At 42.3% G+C, this 18,863-nt stretch overlaps 2 protein-coding genes across 8 annotated transcripts in view; both read left to right on the forward strand.

Moving 5' to 3' along the window:
- vps37ba (VPS37B subunit of ESCRT-I a) overlaps positions 1–5,900 on the forward strand; it is a 28,968-nt gene extending 23,068 nt beyond the window's left edge. Inside the window, 3 exon segments of the mRNA XM_024417896.2 lie at positions 1,976–2,058; positions 2,424–2,706; positions 2,709–5,900. Of these exon segments, the coding sequence (XP_024273664.2) occupies positions 1,976–2,058; positions 2,424–2,706; positions 2,709–2,893 (551 nt within the window). The 3' untranslated portion in view covers positions 2,894–5,900.
- Positions 5,901–12,611: 6,711 nt separating this feature from the next.
- ppp3cca (protein phosphatase 3, catalytic subunit, gamma isozyme, a) overlaps positions 12,612–18,863 on the forward strand; it is a 72,954-nt gene continuing 66,702 nt past the window's right edge. For 2 of the 7 annotated variants that reach the window (XM_024417899.2, XM_024417901.2), the window contains exon 1: positions 12,615–13,315. In XM_024417899.2, the coding sequence (XP_024273667.1) occupies positions 13,246–13,315 (70 nt within the window). In that variant the 5' untranslated portion in view covers positions 12,615–13,245. Of the gene's footprint in view, positions 13,316–18,863 lie in introns of all 7 variants that reach the window. The other 5 variants (XM_024417900.2, XM_024417898.2, XM_024417897.2 and 2 more) reach the window with 5 other exon arrangements.

Genomic DNA, 18,863 nt, shown 5'->3' on the forward strand with positions numbered 1-18,863 from the left:
CAACACCATCATTAAGTTTGCTGATGACACAACAGTGGTAGGCCTGATCACCAACAATGACGAGACCGCATATAGGGAGGAGGTCAGAGACCTGGCTGTGTTGCCAGGACAACAACCTCTGCCTCAACGTGATCAAGACTAAGGAGATGATGGTTGTGGACTACAGGAAAAGGAGGACCGAGCTCACTCCTAAAAACCAATGAGGAGATGGGAGAAGCAGGACTTGCTGTGCGTTAAGTATCACAAATAGAAGCAAGTTCAATTGTAGCGCAAGACTTTCCAGAGGTGTGGGTGCAATGATTGAATAATGTATGTGTACGTTTTATTTCGCAACGCTTCCCCCTGCGACACGAGTGGTGTAGTCAGCATGTTAGGCGACCAGAGGAAAATAAAAAAGCTTAGGTGGCCCGCCCAAGGTTTTCAATGGCAGGAAGATCCTTTGACTGGCTGGATCAACTGTGAAAAGCCTTGTGTAATGCTGGTTAAATTAAGCCTCTTATTTGGCACTGAGCGGGGAGGAGCGTGCCAGGGCTTTGTCGCTCGCTCTCTTCCCCCCCCACTGGTGTTGCCAACTTTAAAACGTTAGGAGCATAACATTTAGGAGCACCAGAAAATGATTTTCTTTTAAATCTATTGATATATAGCCTTTACTGTATGAATTCATGTTGTGCCCTAGAAACAAATGTAACCTTGTAAATACATCTGATTATTATAAACAGCTAAAATGTTGATTCATATACCTGTCATTGAAATTCAAAGTCATTTGTACAATATTCATATTTTTGCATTGTGTAAAAAGACTACTTTCCTATTGAGATGTATTCCATAGAGAATTGTACACTGTCTTCAAGAGCGTCAAGGTTGTTATAATGACATCTGTTATTCAGTCATTGCTATGATCATTGATCTCCTGAAGAAGCTATCCCTTTCTGTACCCCCAAATGTTTGGATATCATTGTAAACTAATGGTTGTTAGGTAACAAACATGACTGAACAAGGTGTGAAACAAATGCAGACCACGAGTAGTTTTACAACAGCCGTCAACATGGTTTATGAATGTAAATCCCAATCTGTGACAGGAAGAAAAAAACGTTGTGCCGGTAATATGAGTCGGATCTTTTGAACTGTTCTGCTAGAAATGAGCAGTTTTCAATGTATTAATGGTGCAAGCATGACTAATGAATCTGTGCTCGGGAAACAACTGTACAGCCAGGCCTTATAACACAAATGTTTTTTTTTTCCTTCTCATTGGTGCTCCCAAATTTAAAACTCCGGGTCCCACAGCAAAATATTTTCGTCGCACTTTATAGCCCTGAATGTATGGCTCAGATCTTCCTTATATTCGGACAACAGCGAATGGGTTTATGCATATACTTATTTTGTTATTACACATTGTACTACACAATAAGAGTATAAAACATATACTTTTCTAACCATTTAATGCCCACATCTTCTAGGCTACATGAGCTCTGTGCCTGTGAGCTTTGATTTGTCCAGTGTTGAAATCTTAGCTGATTTTGCTTTGACACGACAATTGAGAGAACAAGGGGTAGAGGAGGAGTTGTTGTTGTGGTTGTTGGCCTCGGTGTAGAAGGGAGTAGGGTGCCATTTTCAGATGCAGGCTCCAGTCTTAGTTTACCACTCATTGTGAAAGACAGTCAGTCTTTTTGCTCAGATGTTCTGTCCTTGGTTTGGGTGTCAGAGGAGGTTGTTGTAGACAATGAGTGACTGATGGAGATTTAGCTCTGTGTTGCACGTGTGTTTTCTCTCACTGGTTGACTACTCCCTCATTCTTCTGTAGCAGTCATCATGTGATTTAGTGTCATGTTATTAAGGCCTGCTAATTATTTTCATCAGTACATTTTCAACGGTCCTGTGACTGAGGCGACTGTTTGAGAGGATGAATTATAGTTGCGGTCATAAACAAAATGCTAACTTTTGTCTTGTCCCTTTTTTTTTTCTCTTCTGCTCACAGACCACACCCCTGGGAACAGTTCATTGGACACATTGCTAGCTCTACTGCAGGCAGAGGGAGCCAAGATTGAAGAGGAGACTGAGGTAAGCAGCATGAAAATATCTCTCTCTTGCACGCACACACACACACACACACACACACACACACACACACACACACACACACACACACAGTGTCCTGCCTTTCCTGTTTTATTTATTTGCACTTTGGCCCAGGGGGCCTACTATGGTTTATTAATCTAACTCTATGGTCCCTTTTGTTACAAGTAAGGTGGACACCTCTCAGATTTTCTTTATAGTTATTTTACTGTCCAATCCTCACATCTTTTCATCATATTTGTATTTATTATTTTATAAACAAGTGTTTAAAAAAAGGGGAAAAAAGGCATTTGCATGGAATATCCAGAATATGCTTTTGTTTTAAACTGTTCCTGCTTCTTCCTAAACAGAACATGGCCGACTCCTTCTTGGACGGCGATGTCACCCTGGATACCTTCATAGACTCGTACCAGAGCAAGAGGAAGCTGGCCCACCTGAGGAGGGTGAAGATTGACAAGCTGCAGGAGATGGTGCTGAAGGGCCATAGGCTGCCCCAGGTGCCAGTCTCTTGCTCCCATCCCCAGGAGGTCTCAGCCAGGCCAGCCCCCCTCTACACAGAGGTCAACAACCGCTCCCCTGTGCCCCAGCCCAGGAGAGCTCCCCCTCCACCTCCAGCCCAACAACCCCCAGGTGTAGCCCCCAGCCTGCTGTCTTCTCCTATCCTGCCATCCCATACCCCCCTATCCCCCCCAGGGCAGCCCACCTTTTGCCCAGTGCCAACCCGGAGCACCAGCACCACTTCATGTCTCAGTGCCCCCCTGTCCTTCCTCAAAGGCCTCCCCCTCGCATGGCCCCGCAGTCTGGCTTCATGATTCAGTAGTGAAGGGGGTACAGTACATGCAGTGGACTTGCACTGCAATCTTGCTGGAACTATCTTCTGCGTTGTGTCAGGCTGTGAGCCTCTGAATATGGCACAACGTAATGCAAAGGGGTCGACTAACTTAGATTGAAGGCTGGTCTGGGCATGTTCAACTGAAAAACAGAATCGAGTTTGAATTTGCACTCTTCTCACCAGAATCAGCACTCCATTGCTACAACACCCCAGAAAGGACTTGACTGAACAGTGCTTGCGTCTGCAAAGTTAAATCTCTCAGCGATAGGGCTTTAGATGTAGTCTAAAGTGAAATAAATGTACATTTATGGTTAGCTGGCCTCTTAAAACTGGGCTTGGCCATGACCCCCGTCAGATGAGGCCTATTTTTTTTCAGCACTTTATGCCCCTCAGGTGTTTCCTCAGTCCTCCCTCTCCTCTTCCTGCCCGTTACAGTGAAGGTGCCTCATCTGTCATCTGTGGTGTCTAAAGCCGAATGGGGACTAGAGCCATTCATTGTTTCTCATTTGATCTACAGTGTCATTTGAATGTTGTTTTTATATTGTGTAACCAGAGACTTCCCAGAAGACGATGGTAAATCATATGCAATAGATATTTAGAGTACTAATGTCATACAGCATTATTGTTGCCAGGAAAGATTAGACAGACATTTTGAAAGAACTAATTTGTGAGGCATGTGCATCTCTTCTCCAGCATGGACAGTTGTCAAAAAAGTATGTGGATCTCATGCCCAATACAATATGGAGGACAGTTGAATTGGTCACTGTCGCTCAGGGCAGACATGTGCAAACATGCACATAGTAGGGGTGGGTGGGGGTTGGTGTCACAAACACTCTGAAACCTTGGCCTCTTGGTCTTGCCTGCGAAGGATCTGTCATTGCCATATAATCAATTTACCTTAAGTGTTGTTTTAGTCAATAATAGCATACTTGATGCGCAATAGTTTTGGAAAATTATTTTTTTGTCCTTCCGTAAATCACTCCTTTAATCATTGAATGCCGTTTTCTCTTGGGTACGTTATAAAGCTGATTATCGTCAATGCTGTTGAAACAAGATTAGTCTATTTAAGTTCATTCGGTGATATAACCATATACAGTCCATATCAAATCAAGTATATACTGCGACTAAGCCAGTCATCCACTGTTGTGTGAACAGTAATACCCTCTGTAATTGAAGGTAATTATCACATTGACTGAACAAAGACTCTGTATTCTTAAAGAGATTATCCTGTACTTTTATATACTTAGCCAGTAGATCTGAAAGTAGTGCTCACGAGCCAGAAGTGGTCTGCGAAAATTGCGTACTATGTCACATATGTGCCGATATGTGCACCACGTCATTACTCTGCTGTGTATGCATCTTGCTAGCTGTCTTGCAACTGGTGAGTGGCTTAAGCTCATTGGCTAGAACTCTAATTGCTAGGGGGCTGGTCCACATGTAGGGAAAATGTTGCACAGCTTCCAGAAAAACATTCTCTTTCAAACTAGGGATTTTGTGGCTAATTGAAGTAAGACAGTAATTCTGCTCATAGATTATGAATGTATGAACTACACATTGACACATCAATTCCAAAGCCATTTATTGAGAAACCATTGTGTAAAATTACTATTTTCATACTTTCCTGCATCCATTTGTCAGGTTTATACCCATGTTATGACAGTAGTTTGAGGAGTGCACACTTTTGATCCATATGGATGAAATGTGAAAAATAATACAGTACCCATCTAAAATGTTTCTTGCACCATTTTTATTACAAGTACTAATCCTAAAGAAGTCACGTATCATAAAAGAGTGTTTGGTTACCTTGGCCTAAATGCTGCAGTTGTGCACTGTTCGAGCCACTGAGTGCCTTCACTGAACTGGACTGATATGGAGGATCACACTGCTGACTGCTCTATGCCTCTTATCTGTGTAAACTGACCAGGCTTGACTGCTCTTCTGGTCTGGATCACCTTAGTTAGCCTCACCATCAATGTCTACTTCCCCAGCCGGTTATCATTTGCTGTCTGCAACCGATGTGATGGTGGGGCATGCCCGGGGGCAGGAGAGGCTCGAGTCCGTCTGTCTGCCAGGCTTCTTCTCTCCTAACTGGTGCTATGGGGCCGGTGCAGTTTTCTTCTGAACATGTGCCAGAGCGATATGTCCTTGGGATATGTGCCTAATGCTTGTGGTACTCCTACAGCTTCTTTGTACCATCAACACAAACTGTGGTTTGCCTGCCCTGAGGTGGGTGACCACCATTTATATTCTTATGCATATCGGTGGGTCGCCAAGACAACAGGGCTCCTATATTTTTAAAATGTATCTTAATATCAAACAGAAATGCATCTTTCTGAGAAATTGGCCAAATCAGCGCAATAACAGTTTGCCGTAAGTTAGGTTGAAGAAAAAGCCATGTCCCTATTTATTTCTCAAATGCAAGAAATGTTATGTATTGAATACCAATTGTTTTGATATACTTTAGCCGACCAGCATTTCTAAATGAAACTAATGATATGAATCATTGTGTGTGCATGTTTTTATTTGATTGTGATTCATTTGAGTTTTTCTGCTGTAGCAGTTTGTTTATAACTGGCATAATTTGGCTGCTTTAAAATACAGGTTTATTTTCAATACTCATGTTCATACATGTTGTTCATTAATGTAGGTATTTTGGCTTATGAAGATTGTAGAGGTGGTTGATTAGAATTATGAAACTATTTTTTTAAGGATGGGACAGTGAATAAAGAAATTGTGTTTTTGTATTGATGTCTTGAGTTGCCTCACCCAATCACAGAGCTTGATCTCTTGTTGTTAGGAGTCAGTTGGCCATTTCAAGTTATTTTTGAATATGAAGGCATATTCCTACATTTTAAGTACAAACTGGCGGCTGGGGTGCAATATTAGGAAGGTGTTCCTAATGTTTGGTATACTCTGTGTACGTTTTGAATTGTCAATCGTTTTAATTGGGAAAGCAGATGGTGTTTATCAAAATAAATCACTTTGCATGTGAAAACACAGAATCCTACTCATTACTCCACATTCTTAACCTGTCACTTTTGTTTTGAGACGACTTCGCTGTCAAACAGAGCACAGCACAGGGAGGCAGCCTGCTTCCAAAACGAATGCAATCACTTTTCACACGGTACAAACTATGCCCACCTGGGCCAGATTAATCGAATCTCCTCATTGAATGCAACTTCACAACAAAATACATTGTCACATTTATCTTGATTATGTTAAACGTTATTATAATGAACATTGCAGTTCACTGATGTTTTTTTTAAATTAATCCAAATTACAATACAGGTTCCAGCCTTGATGGTAAAAGCAGGCTCTGCAGGGTAAATTGAAACAAGACCGCCATCTAGTGTTGATTTACTGACATTGCTAGTTCTACTTTTGAGGCAAAGGCTAGAGGTTATTATGATCAGTGGTGTAAAGTACTTAAATTGTTCTTTAAAGTATTTTTTACTTAAGTGGATGTTTTGGGTGTCTGTACTTTACTATTTAAATTTTTACTCCAATAGTATTCTACTGGGTGACTTTTACTTTAATTTTATATTAATGAATCTTTACTTTTACTCAAGTATGACAATTGGGTACTTTTTCCACCACTGCATATGATGTCCCACCCTGGGAGAATATTTAGGTGTATATTTTGATGTTCCTGAAATGAAGATATTCTGACCTTCCCAAAAATGAAATTGATTAGGACAGGTAGGCTGCCTGGTAGATGTGTGCATTGAATATAGCAAATGTATGATTAAGACAAACAAATGGACTGTTAAACCCAAGGACCTTATAAAACAGGTTAAACCAATGACTGTATATATGAAAACCTTGCTGGATCAAATCCCCGAGCCGACAATGTTCAAATCTGTAATTTTACCCCTAAGCAATTGCTGTTATGCCACATTCACATGCTATTTTTAGAACAAAGAAACTCACATTTTCGACTTGCTAACTGGTTGTAGTTATACATGTGCCGCGTTCAACGAATCAGCAGGTCAGAAATGTCAGAGTTTCCTAGTTCCGACTAGCATATGAACGCGGCATTGTGTTCAAAACAACTGGTAACTGAGAAAAATACAAGGTAAAATCATGACGTCAGTGATGTTCAGGTCGGAAAGTTAGAGCTCTAGAAAAAGACCCAAGTTTCCGAGTTGGAATTCCGAGTAGGATGATCGTTCAAATAGATTTTTCCCAGTCAGAGCTTGTTTTTTCCCTGAGTTCCGAGTTGTTTTGAACGCACTGAAATCGGAAGTCAGAGATTTCCAAGTTCCCAGTTGGTTTGAATGTGGCATAACCCCCAACAACAACTGCTCCCCGGGCGCCGATGACGTGGTGTTTGATTATTAAGGCAGCCCCGCGCACCTCTCTCATTCAGAGGGATTGGGTTAAATGCGGAAAACACAATTCAGTTGAATGCATTCAGTTGTACAACTGTCTAGGTATTCCCCTTTCCTTATCCCTTTATGATACAACACGTTGTGGGAAATCCTTTTGGCAGAAAAAATTTTAGTCTCTCGATGTGCAAAACTGATAGAGACATACCCCAAGCGATTTACAGCTGTAATCGCAGCAAAAGGTGGCGCTACAAAGTATTAACTTAAGGGGGCTGAATAATTTTGCACGCCCAATTTTTCAGTTTTTGATTTGTTAAAAAAGTTTGAAATATCCAATAAATGTCATTCCACTTCATGATTGTGTCCCACTTGTTGATTCTTCACAAAAAAAATACAGTTTTATATCTTTATGTTTGAAGCCTGAAATGTGGCAAAAGGTCGCAAAGTTCAAGGGGGCCGAATACTTTCGCAAGGCACTGTACTCCAACCAAAAGCCATGGATTACAGGCGACATCAGCACTGAGCTAAAGGGTAGAGCTGCCGCTTTCAAGGCGTGGCACTCTAACCCGGGGGCTTATAAGAAATCCCACTATACCCTCTGACGAACCATCAAACAGGCAAAGCGTCAATACAGGACTAAGATGGAGTCCTACTACACCGGCTCCGATGCTCGTCGGATCTGGCAGAGCTTGCAAACTATTACGGACTACAAAGGGAAGCCCAGCCGCAAGCTGCCCAGAGACACGAGATGACCAGACGAGCTAAGTGACTTCTATGCGCGCTTCAACACTGAAGCATGCATGAGAACACCAGCTGTTCTGGATGACTGTGTGATTACATTCTCCGTAGCCAATGTGAGTAACACCTTAATACAGGTCAACATTCACAAGGCCCAGGGCCAGACGGATTACCAGGACGTGTACTCCGAGCATGCACTGACCAACTGGCAAGTGTCTTCACTAACATTTTCAACCTGTCCCTGACAGAGTCTGTAATATCTACATGTTTCAAACAGACCCCCATAGTCACTGTGCCCAAGAACACCAAGGTAACCTGCCTAAAGGACTACGTCTGTAGCCATGAAGTGCTTTGAAAGGCACCATCATTCCAGAAACCCTAGATCCACTCCAATTTACATACCGCCCCAACAGATACCCAGATGATGCAATCTCTATTGCACTCCACACTGCCCTTTCCCACCTGGACAAAAGGAATACCTATATGAGAATGCTATTAATTGACTACAGCTCAGCATTCAACACCATAGTACCCACAAATATCCTCAAAAACTTTGACAGCTGCACCATCAAGAGCATCCTGACTGGTTGCATCACCGTCTGGTATGGCAACTGCTCGGCCTCCATCCGCAAGGTGCTATAGAGGGTAGTGCGTACAGCCCAGTACATCACTGGGGCCAAGCTTCCTGCCATCCAGGACCTCTATACCAGGTGGTTTCAGAGGAAGGCCTAAACATTGCCAAAGACTCCACCCACCCTAGTCATATACTGTTCTCTCTGCTACCGCATGGCAAGTGGTACCTGAGCGGCCAAGTCTAGGTCTAAAAGGCTTCCTAACAGCTTCCTTCCCCAAGCCATAAACCTGCCTACATGTACAGTACCAGTCAAAACTTTGGAAACACCTGCTCAGTCAAGGGTTTTTCTTTATTTTACTATTTTCTACATTGTAGAATAATTGTGAAGACATCAAAACTATGAAATAACACATGTAGAATGTGGAATCATGTAGTAATCCAAAAAGTTATAAACTAATCTAAATGAATTTTATATTTGAGATTCTTCACAGTAGCCACCCTTTGCTTTGATGCTTTGCACACGCTTGGAATTCTCTCAACCAGCTTCATGAGGTAGTCACCTGGAATGCATTTCAATTAACAGGGGTGCCTTGTTAAAGTTCATTTGTGGAATTTCTTTCCTTCTTATTAATGCATCCAAACCAATCAGTTGTGTTGTGACAAGGTAGGGTTGGTATACAGAAGACAGCCCTATTTGGTTAAAGACCAAGTCCATATTATGGCAAGCTCAAATAAGCAAAGAGAAACAACAGTCCATCATTACTTTAAGACATGAAGGTCAGTCAATGCGGAACATTTCAAGAACTTTGAAAGTTTCTTGAAGTGCAGTCGCAAAAACATTCAAGCGCTATGATGAAACTAGCTCTCATGAGGACCGCCACAGGAAAGGAAGACCCAGAGTTACCTCTGCTGCAGAGGACAAGTTAACTGCACCTCAGATTGCAGCCCAAATAAATGCTTCACAGAGTTCAAGTAACAGACACATCTCAACATCAGCTGTTCAGAGGAGACTGTGTGAATTAGAGGTCGACCGACCATGATTTTTCAACGCCGATTCCGATTATTGGAGGACCAAAAAAGCTGATTAATCGGTATTTATTTGTGATAATGACAATTACAACAATACTGAATAAACACTTATTTTAACTTAATATAATACATCAATAAAATCAATTTAGCCTCAAGTAAATAATGAAACAGGTTAAATTTGGTTTAAATAATGCAAAAACAAAGTGTTGGAGAAGAAAGTAAAAGTGCAGTATGTGCTATGTAAGAAAGCTAACGTTTCAGTTCCTTGCTCAGAACATGAGAACATATGAAAGTTGGTGGTTCCTTTTAACATGAGTCTTCAATATTCCCAGGTAAGACATTTTAGGTTGTAGTCATTACAGGAATTATAGGACTATTTCCCTCTATACCATTTGTATTTCATTAACCTTTGACTATTGGATGTTCTTATAGGCACTATAGTATTGCCAGTGTAACAGTATAGCTTCCGTCCCTCTCCTCGCTCCTCCCTGGGCTCGAACCAGCAACACAACGACAACAGCCACCATCGAAGCAGCGTTACCCATGCAGAGCAAGGGGAACACCTGCTAGAAGGCTCAGAGCGAGTGACGTTTGAAACGCTATTAGCGCGCGCTAACTAGCTAGCCATTTCACTTCAGTTACACAAGCCTCATCTCGGGAGTTGATAGGCTTGAAGTCATAAACAACGCAATGCTTGACGCACAACTGTTTGAATGAATGTTTATGCGCCTGGTTCTGCCTACCACCGCTCAGTCAGATACTTAGATACTTGTATGCTTGTATGTGTATCGGCTTTCTTCCGTTGAAGGAGAGTCGGACTGAAATACAGCGTTGTGGTTACTCATGTTCTTTAATGAAAAAATAGCGATACATGAAATAACTAAATAAATACAAAAAACAACAAACAAAACGTGAAAACCTAATTACAGCCTATCTGGTGAACACTACACAGAGACAGGAACAATCACCCACAAAATACACAGTAAAACCCAGGCTACCTAAATATGGTTCCCAATCAGAGACAACGAGAATCACCTGACTCTGATTGAGAACCGCCTCAGGCAGCCAAGCCTATGCTAGACACACCCCTAATCAGCCACAATCCCAATGCCTACCAAAACCCCAATACGATAACACAATAAACCCATGTCACACCCTGGCCTGAACAAATAATTAAAGAAAACACAAAAATACTAAGACCAAGGTGTGACAGTGTGCTCAGTCAGATTATATGCAACGCAGGACACACTAGATAATATCTAGTAATATCATCAACCATGTGTAGTTAACTAGTAGTTATGATTGGTTGTTTTTTATAAGATAAATTTAATGCTAGCTAGCAACTTACCTTGGCTTACTGCATTCGCGTAACAGGCAGTCTCTTTGTGGAGTGTAACGAGAGAGAGGCAGGTCATTATCGTGTTGGACTAGTTAACTGTAAGGCTGCAAGATTGGATCCCCCGGGCTGACAAGGTGAAAATCTGTCGTTCTGCCCCTTAACAAGGCAGCTAACCCACCGTTCCTGGGCCGTCATTGAAAATAAGAATGTGTTCTTAACTGACTTGCCTAGTTAAATAAAGGTATAAAAAAATAATGTTAAAAAAAAAAAAAAATCGGCAAATCGGCGCCAAAAAATACCGATTTCCGATTGTTATGAAAACTTGAAATCGGCCCTAATTAATCGGCCATTCCGATTAATCTGTCAACCTCTAGTGTGAATCAGGCCTTCATGGTTGAATTGCTGCAAAGAAACCACTACTAAAGGACACCAATATTAAGAAGAGACTTGCTTCGGCCAAGAAACACGAGCAATGGACATTAGACCAGTGGAAATCGGTCCTTTGGACTGAAGAGTCCAAATTTGAGATGTTTGGATCCAACCGCCGTGTCTTTGTGAGACCCAGAGTAGGTGAACGGATGATCTCCGCATTTGTGGTTCCCACTGTGAAATATGGAGGAGGAGGTGTGATCGTGTAGGGGTGCTTTGCTGGTGACACTGTTAGTGATTTATTTAGAATTCAAGGCACACTTCACTAGCATGGCTACCACAGCATTCTGCAGCGATATGCCATCCCATATGGTTTGCACTTAGTGGGACTATCATTTGTTTTTCAACAGGACAATGACCCAAGACACACCTCCAGGCTGTGTAAGGGTTATTTAACCAAGGAAAGTGATGGAGTGCTGCATCAGATGACCTGGCCTCCACAATCACCCGACCTCAACCCAATTGAGATGGTTTGGGATGAGTTGGACCGCAGAGTGAAGGAAAATCAGCCAGCAAGTGCTCAGCATATGTGGGAACTCCTTCAAGACTGTTGGGAAAGCATTCCAGGTGAAGCTGGTTGAGATAATGCCAAGAATGTGCAAAGCTGTCATCAAGGCAAAGGGTGGCTACTTTGAAGAATCTAAATTATACTTTGATTTGTTTAACATTTTTGGGGGGTTACTACATAATTCCATGTGTGTTATTTCATAGTTTTGATGTCTTCACTATTATTCTACAATGTAGAAATTAGTAAAAATAAAGAAAAACCCTTCAATGAGTAGGTGTGTCCAAACTTTTGACTGGTACTGTACCTATTACCTCAATTACCTTTACTAACCTGTACCCCGCACATTGACTCGGTACGGCCTGTATGTAGCCTCGTTATTCTTATCATATTGTTGCTCTTTTGTTTTTTTTACTTTAGTTTATTCAGTAAATATGTTCTAAACTCTTATTTTTCTTAAAACTGCATTGTTGGGCTAGTAAGTAAGCATTTCACGGTAAGGTCCAACCCTTTTGTTTTCACCGCATGTGACAAATCCAATTGGATTTGATTTGACGTGTACGCATTACGTTACCATAGCTACGTCATTTCGTTAGGGAGTCAATTCCGCCTCCGCCATATTGTAGGAAATCCGTCTCTGGGTTGCCACTAGTTACCACAGTCACAAAGGCGAAATTTCCTATAATCGTAAAAATGTATTATTAATATTGTGTTGCTTTGTTTGTCTTAATTTAAGTTTAGGCATAAGGTTAGCATTGTGGTTAGGGTTAAGGTTAGGTTTAAAATCAGATTGTAAGAAGATACATTTTAGAAATAGGAGGGGTTTATTACTTTGTGGTTGTGGTAAATAGGGACGACCGTCTGTGTGCGCTGTCAGATTAGAGTTTAATCCGTGGGGTTACGGTCAGATCGGGAACAATAGCTAGTTACACCTGGAACAGGGCTCGATAACCGCGAGGAAACGCTGGTTTAAAAGCGACAGGTTTTATTGATGAGTCATCTAAGTAAATCCAAGCAATTTGATGATGAGGTTACTGACTAACGTTTATATTAGCATTCAAATGGATTGCAAGTGATTTGTCAATCTGATACCCAGCTAGTTTGCTAGCTAACTCTTAAAATCGAATTAAATTTATCCACTAAGTAAATAGTGAAGACTTTTGCTACACGGGACAATCACCACTTCTCTGTTTTCTATGGTCCATATCAATTTGTGACATTTTGACACGGATTAACGCTGTTAGTAATCGAACCTAATCAAATCAATCCTCTCGGAAAGAAAACAAATCTCTATTTACTCTCATAACTTCAAGACGGAGTAATCAGCTAGCGCTGCAAACTAGCTAGTAAAACTAGCTCATCAAACTTGGTCCTGAGTGGAGACCAGACGGAACTAACATGTCTGGAAAAGACAAAGACAAGGAGAACGCCGGAGAAAAACAATCTACAACTGAGCGGCTCGTAAAAGGTGAGTCGATTTTTCAAACGCAGCTAACTACAGTGCCGTTAGCTCGCTATGTAAATTACCTAACGTTCTGTTTTAACATTCCAAATGTTGGCTAACTGACAAGTTAGGTAACGTTACTGTAGTTACACCAAATGAAGCTGCAAGAACATGCTACAGTAATTAACTAGTTAACTTTATATTGAACCAACCAGAACTATATCTACTTGGTTGCAGTAACTAGCTTAGTTTAATTTAGTTCTGTCACAATGTTCAATTTCGCTAAGTAACAGTAGGACACAAGTTAACTTGTTCATATATATATTTATATATATATATATATAACTCACTCCCCACATGTAGAAGTCAACAGGCACGACGATACACAGAATGGTTTGAGAAAGGATTGATAGTGGCCAGTATATTTTCAAGACATGGTTTATAGCAGGCCTGCCATGAAGCTTTACTGTGACCAGAGGTGAATCAAGAGGCACATGTGACCCCTGGCTCTAAATCACCAGGGCATAGCATTGTGGTTGCGGTCTGACACGTTCTTCCAGGAGGTCTACTTAGTCTATGGTCATGGAAAGTGATGTAAGGTACTTGGTATCATTAGGCATGTTTCAGTGGGGTAGTCTAGATAGGCCAATGATATCTCATCATGAGAAATGTAGTGACTGTGTGCAACACAAGGGCCACTGAGGGAGAGTGGGCCGTGAGAGGTTTGCTATTGCTGTGATTAGGCTGGCAAGGTGGATTTCTTAACTCAGCTCTTGTGGACCTTGTTAGCACTGCCTGGCCTGAAGGGTCTGTGCAGCTGAGCACAAGCCAGCTCTCCCCCTCGGCCAGCCCAGCGCTACCCACCAATTCAGGTTGAGAGGGCCAGGAGCAGGAGAATGCCCTGGCAGGGGATCAAAATGTATACGTATGCCAGTAGGGAGAGGGTGAGTTAATTGCGGAAAGAATCTCCCCAGTAACGTGGCCGACATTGTCTAGCCACGGGGTGCGGGATTGTGGGAGAAAGTGCAAAGTAGGGAGGAAGAGTGGGAGAAAGAGATTTGTTTGTACATCCAGTGGGGTCCCGGCATGGCAGTTTTAACTGTACCAAGGCTAAGGAGAGGCTTGATGAGTAGAATGATGCTGCTAATCTTCCGATAGTGGTACTATCCACCTTTTTCTGTTGTCTCACACTAAAACTGACACTTTCTGTTTTCAATATGAAATCCTCTCCTTTGTGGATAGCCTACATTATTAAAGAGGTGGATGGGATGTGTTGTACAAGTGCTCTACTTGTACCACAACTGTAGTCCAGATGGAAAATGACAGATATTCATAATTTTTTCTTTATTGGTGAGTTGATATTTTGCGCTTCACTTCATTTATGTGATTTAGGGGTAGCCTCAAATATCAGGAATTTGGTAATTGAACGTGAGTGTATGCTAACCATGTCTGCCTGTCTGAAAGGGAGAGGCCCAGCTTGGTCCTGTGCCATGCACAGAGAATGTGATGTCACTGACTCAGTGGCAGAGAGGGCCACCGCTCTGTGTTAGAGCTGGGACGATAAGCCAGAAATGATAGACACTTATCGCAGGCATTTTGCTCATATAATTTATTACGATAAGTAGCCTATACTAGAGAGATGTGAAGTTCGAAATGAAGTAAGTATGGTAATATGGGTTATTGTTAATGGGACAATCAATGTCTACAACCATCAAACTAGTAGTAATTTAAAGGATATTTTAGGGCCCTATAAAATCCATTAATGTATCAATTCTGACAATTTATAGTAATTTGGATTTTTGTCCATATCTACACTAATTATCTAATTTGGCTGAGTAATGTGTTCAGTGATTAGGGCAATTTGGATGGGAGGACAACATAATGTCCAACTCCCCCCACAGCTACCTGAGCCATATTTTTATACCAGGAAAGTTGACTGAGAACACGTTCTCATTTACAGCAACAACCTGGGGAATAGTTACAAGGGGAGAGGAGGGAGATGAATGAGCCAATTGTAAGCTGGGGGTGATTAGGTGACCATATGAGGGACAGCTTGGGAATTTAGCAGGACACCAGGGTTAACACCCCTACGATAAGTGCCATGGGATCTTTAATGACCTCAGAGAGTCAGGACACCCGTTTAACATCCCAGCCGAAAGACAGCACCCTACACAGGGTGGGATATATATATTTTTTTGCCCAGAGGAAAGAGTGCCTCCTACTGGCCCTCCAACACCACTTCCAGCAGCATCTAGTCTCCCATCCAGGGACTGACCAGGACCAACCCTGCTTAGCTTCAGAAGCAAGCCAGCAGTGGGATGCAGGGTGGTATGCTGCTGGCATCCTGATTCTATAGCCTAATCATTCAGTGTGCCATTGTCCCCTTTTGTGAGTGTTTGATACAATTAATAGAACGACTATTTCTATACCAGCAGGATCCAAATCTGAAACAAAGATTGAATAAATATTGGCCCTTTGTCTTGTTTGTTATGCCAATTTGGGTGAGATGTAGGTCTTGTTTGTCATATAAAAGTATGTGGACACCCCTTCAAATTAGGAGAATCGGCTTTTTCAGCAACACCCGTTGCTGACTGGTGTATAAACTCGAGCACACAGCCATGTAATCTTCATAGGCAAGCACCAACAGTAGAATGGCCTCACTGAAGAGCTCAATGACTTTCAATGTGCCGCTGTCATAGGATGGATTCCAACAAGTCAGGTAGTCAAATTTCTGCCCTGCTAGAGCTGTCCCTGCCAACTGTAAGTGCTGTCATTGTTAAGTTTAAATGTCTAGGAGCAATAATGTCTCAGCCGTGAAGTGGTAGGCCACACAAGCCCACAGAAAGGGACCGCAGAGTGTGTAAAAATCGTCAGTCCTCGGTTGCAACACTCACTACCAAGTTCCAAACTGCAAGCAACGTCAACACAAGAACTGTTCGTCGAGAGCCTAATGAAATGGGTTTCCATGGCCGAGCAGCCGCACACAAGCCTAAGATCACCATGCACAATGCCAAGCGTCGGCTGGAGTGTTGTAAAGCTCACCTACATTGGACACTGGAGCAGTGGAAACACGTTCTCTGGAGTGATGAAATCACACTTCACCATCTGGTAGTCCAATGGACTAATCTGGGTTTGGTGGATGCCAGGAGAACGCTACCTGCCCGACTGCATAGTGCTAACTAGAGGTCGACCGATTATGATTTTTCAATGCCGATCCCGATACCGATTATTGGAGGACCAAAAAAGCTGATACTGATTTAATCGGACGATTTATAAAAAATACAAATGTATTTGTAATAATGACAATTACAACAATACTGAATAAACACTTATTTTAACTTAATATAATACATCAATAAAATCAATTTAGCCTCAAGTAAATAATGAAACATGTCCAATTTGGTTTAAATAATACAAAAACAAAGTGTTGGAGAAGAAAGTAAAAGAGCAATATGTGCTATGTAAGAAAGCTAACGTTTCAGTTCCTTGCTCAGAACACGCGCCTGCTTCTGCCTACCACCACTGTCAGATACTTAGGTGCTTGTATGCTCAGTCAGATTATATGCAACGCAGGACACACTAGATAATATCTAGTAATACCATCAACCATGTGTAGTTAACTAGTGATTATGATTGATTGTTTTTTATAAGATTTAGTTTAATGCCAGCTAGCAATTTCACTTGGCTTACTGCATTTGCGTAACAGGCAGTCTCTTTGTGGAGTGCAACGAGAGAGAGGCAGGTCGTTATCGCGTTGGACTAGTTAACTGTAAGGCTGCAAGATTGGATCCCCCGAGCTGACAAGGTGAAAATCTGTCGTTCTGCCCCTGAACAAGGCAGTTAACCCACCGTTCCTAGGCCGTCATTGAAAATAATGTGTTCTTAACTGACTTGCCTAGTTAAATAAAGGTATATAAAAAAATAAAATGTAAAAAAATCGGCACCCAAAGATACCGATTTCCGATTGTTATGATAACTTGAAATCGACCCTAATTAATCGGTCGACCTTTACTGCCAACTGTCAAGTTTGGTGGATGAGAAATAATGGTCTGAGGCTGTTTTTCATGTTTCAGGCTAGACCTCTTATTTCCAGTGAAGGGAAATCTTAATGCTACAGCATACAATGACATTGTAGACAATTCTGTGCTTCCAACTTTGTGGCAACAGTTGGAAGGGCATTTCCTGTTTCAGAATGACAATGCCCCCATGCACAAAGCAAGGTCCGTACAGGAATGGTTTGTTGATCGGTGTGGAAGAACTTGACTGGCCGGCACAGAGCCCTGACCTCAACCCTGTCAAACATCGCTGGGATGAATTGGAACGCCGACTGCGAGCCAGGTCTAATCGCCTAACATCAGTGCCTGACCTCTCTAATGCTCTTGTGACTGAATGGAAGCAACTTGTGACTGAATGGAAGCAAGTTCCCGCACCAATGTTCCAGCATCGAGTGGAAAGCCTTACCAGAAGAGTGGATGGAGGATGTTATAGCAGCAAAGGAGGTACCAAATCCATGTTAATGCCCATTTTGGAATGAGATGTTAAACAAGCAGGTGTCCACATACTTTTGGTCATGTAGTGTATATAGGCTTATCCTAACCTATGATTTTGTTTCCAAACTCTTGGTCCTCCTGACCAATAGCAGTTTGAATCTTGTCTCCAACACTAATTTTGCAGTGGATTTAGTCACCACCACTGTAGACTGGGATCATGTGCAGGTGACCCTAGAATACTATGGCTGATCTGTGTGACATGTGATCCAGCCCTCTTGCTCCAGTCAGTTTCACTGAGATGGTGTTGTTGTTCCCAATAACTGGCCAATAGGCCTAGCCCTTGACACATGCTAGCTACTGCCTGCCTTGCCTTCGCACCTCACTGAGTTGCCATCCATCCATATTTTCTTGGATCCTTGCGGCCAGGATCTTGCCATCAGTGGGGCTAGCTAGCTAGGCTTCTAAATAAACAGAGTCTGAACTTCAAATCCCCTGCTAATAGAGGCTTTGCCTAATCTCTTAACGCTTGTACCCAGCTTACAGTTCCTTTCATTGCCTGCCTTGTAGGTCCAGGAACGCTTACTGTTTATTTATACCACACTTGTCAGAGCATGACAGCTTGTATTGATCATAGGCTGACCAAGTTGGAGCTCACTATGTGTTCTGCTGGTGCAATCCCACGGCAGGCCAGCCAGGTCCGTGCCAGTAATCCCCTCCCCCATTCCCCATCCCAAGCCAGCTCATCACACAGCCAGCCTACACCCTACCTGTGCTGCACACCAAAACAAGGCTGCTGGACTCATAGTAGGCTATCCACAAGGCTCTGGTCAAAGGTAGTGCACTATGTAGGGAATAGGATGGACTTGCATTTGACTGATTTGTTGCTCCAAAACCTGTCGAAGATGCCAGTGGAGTAAAGAGACGTGGCATTTTGTTTCAGCATGACAAATGGTGTGTCAGACTGCTTCTCAGACAGGTAATATTATCAATTGATTCTGCTGCTGACACATTGCACAAGTCAACCAAACCCCTCATCTCTCCAGACCGGCCTCAACCTCCTGGAAACCTGTGACTGATGATAG

The sequence above is a fragment of the Oncorhynchus tshawytscha genome, linkage group LG04, assembly GCF_018296145.1.
Source record: "Oncorhynchus tshawytscha isolate Ot180627B linkage group LG04, Otsh_v2.0, whole genome shotgun sequence".
NCBI lineage: Eukaryota > Metazoa > Chordata > Actinopteri > Salmoniformes > Salmonidae > Oncorhynchus > Oncorhynchus tshawytscha.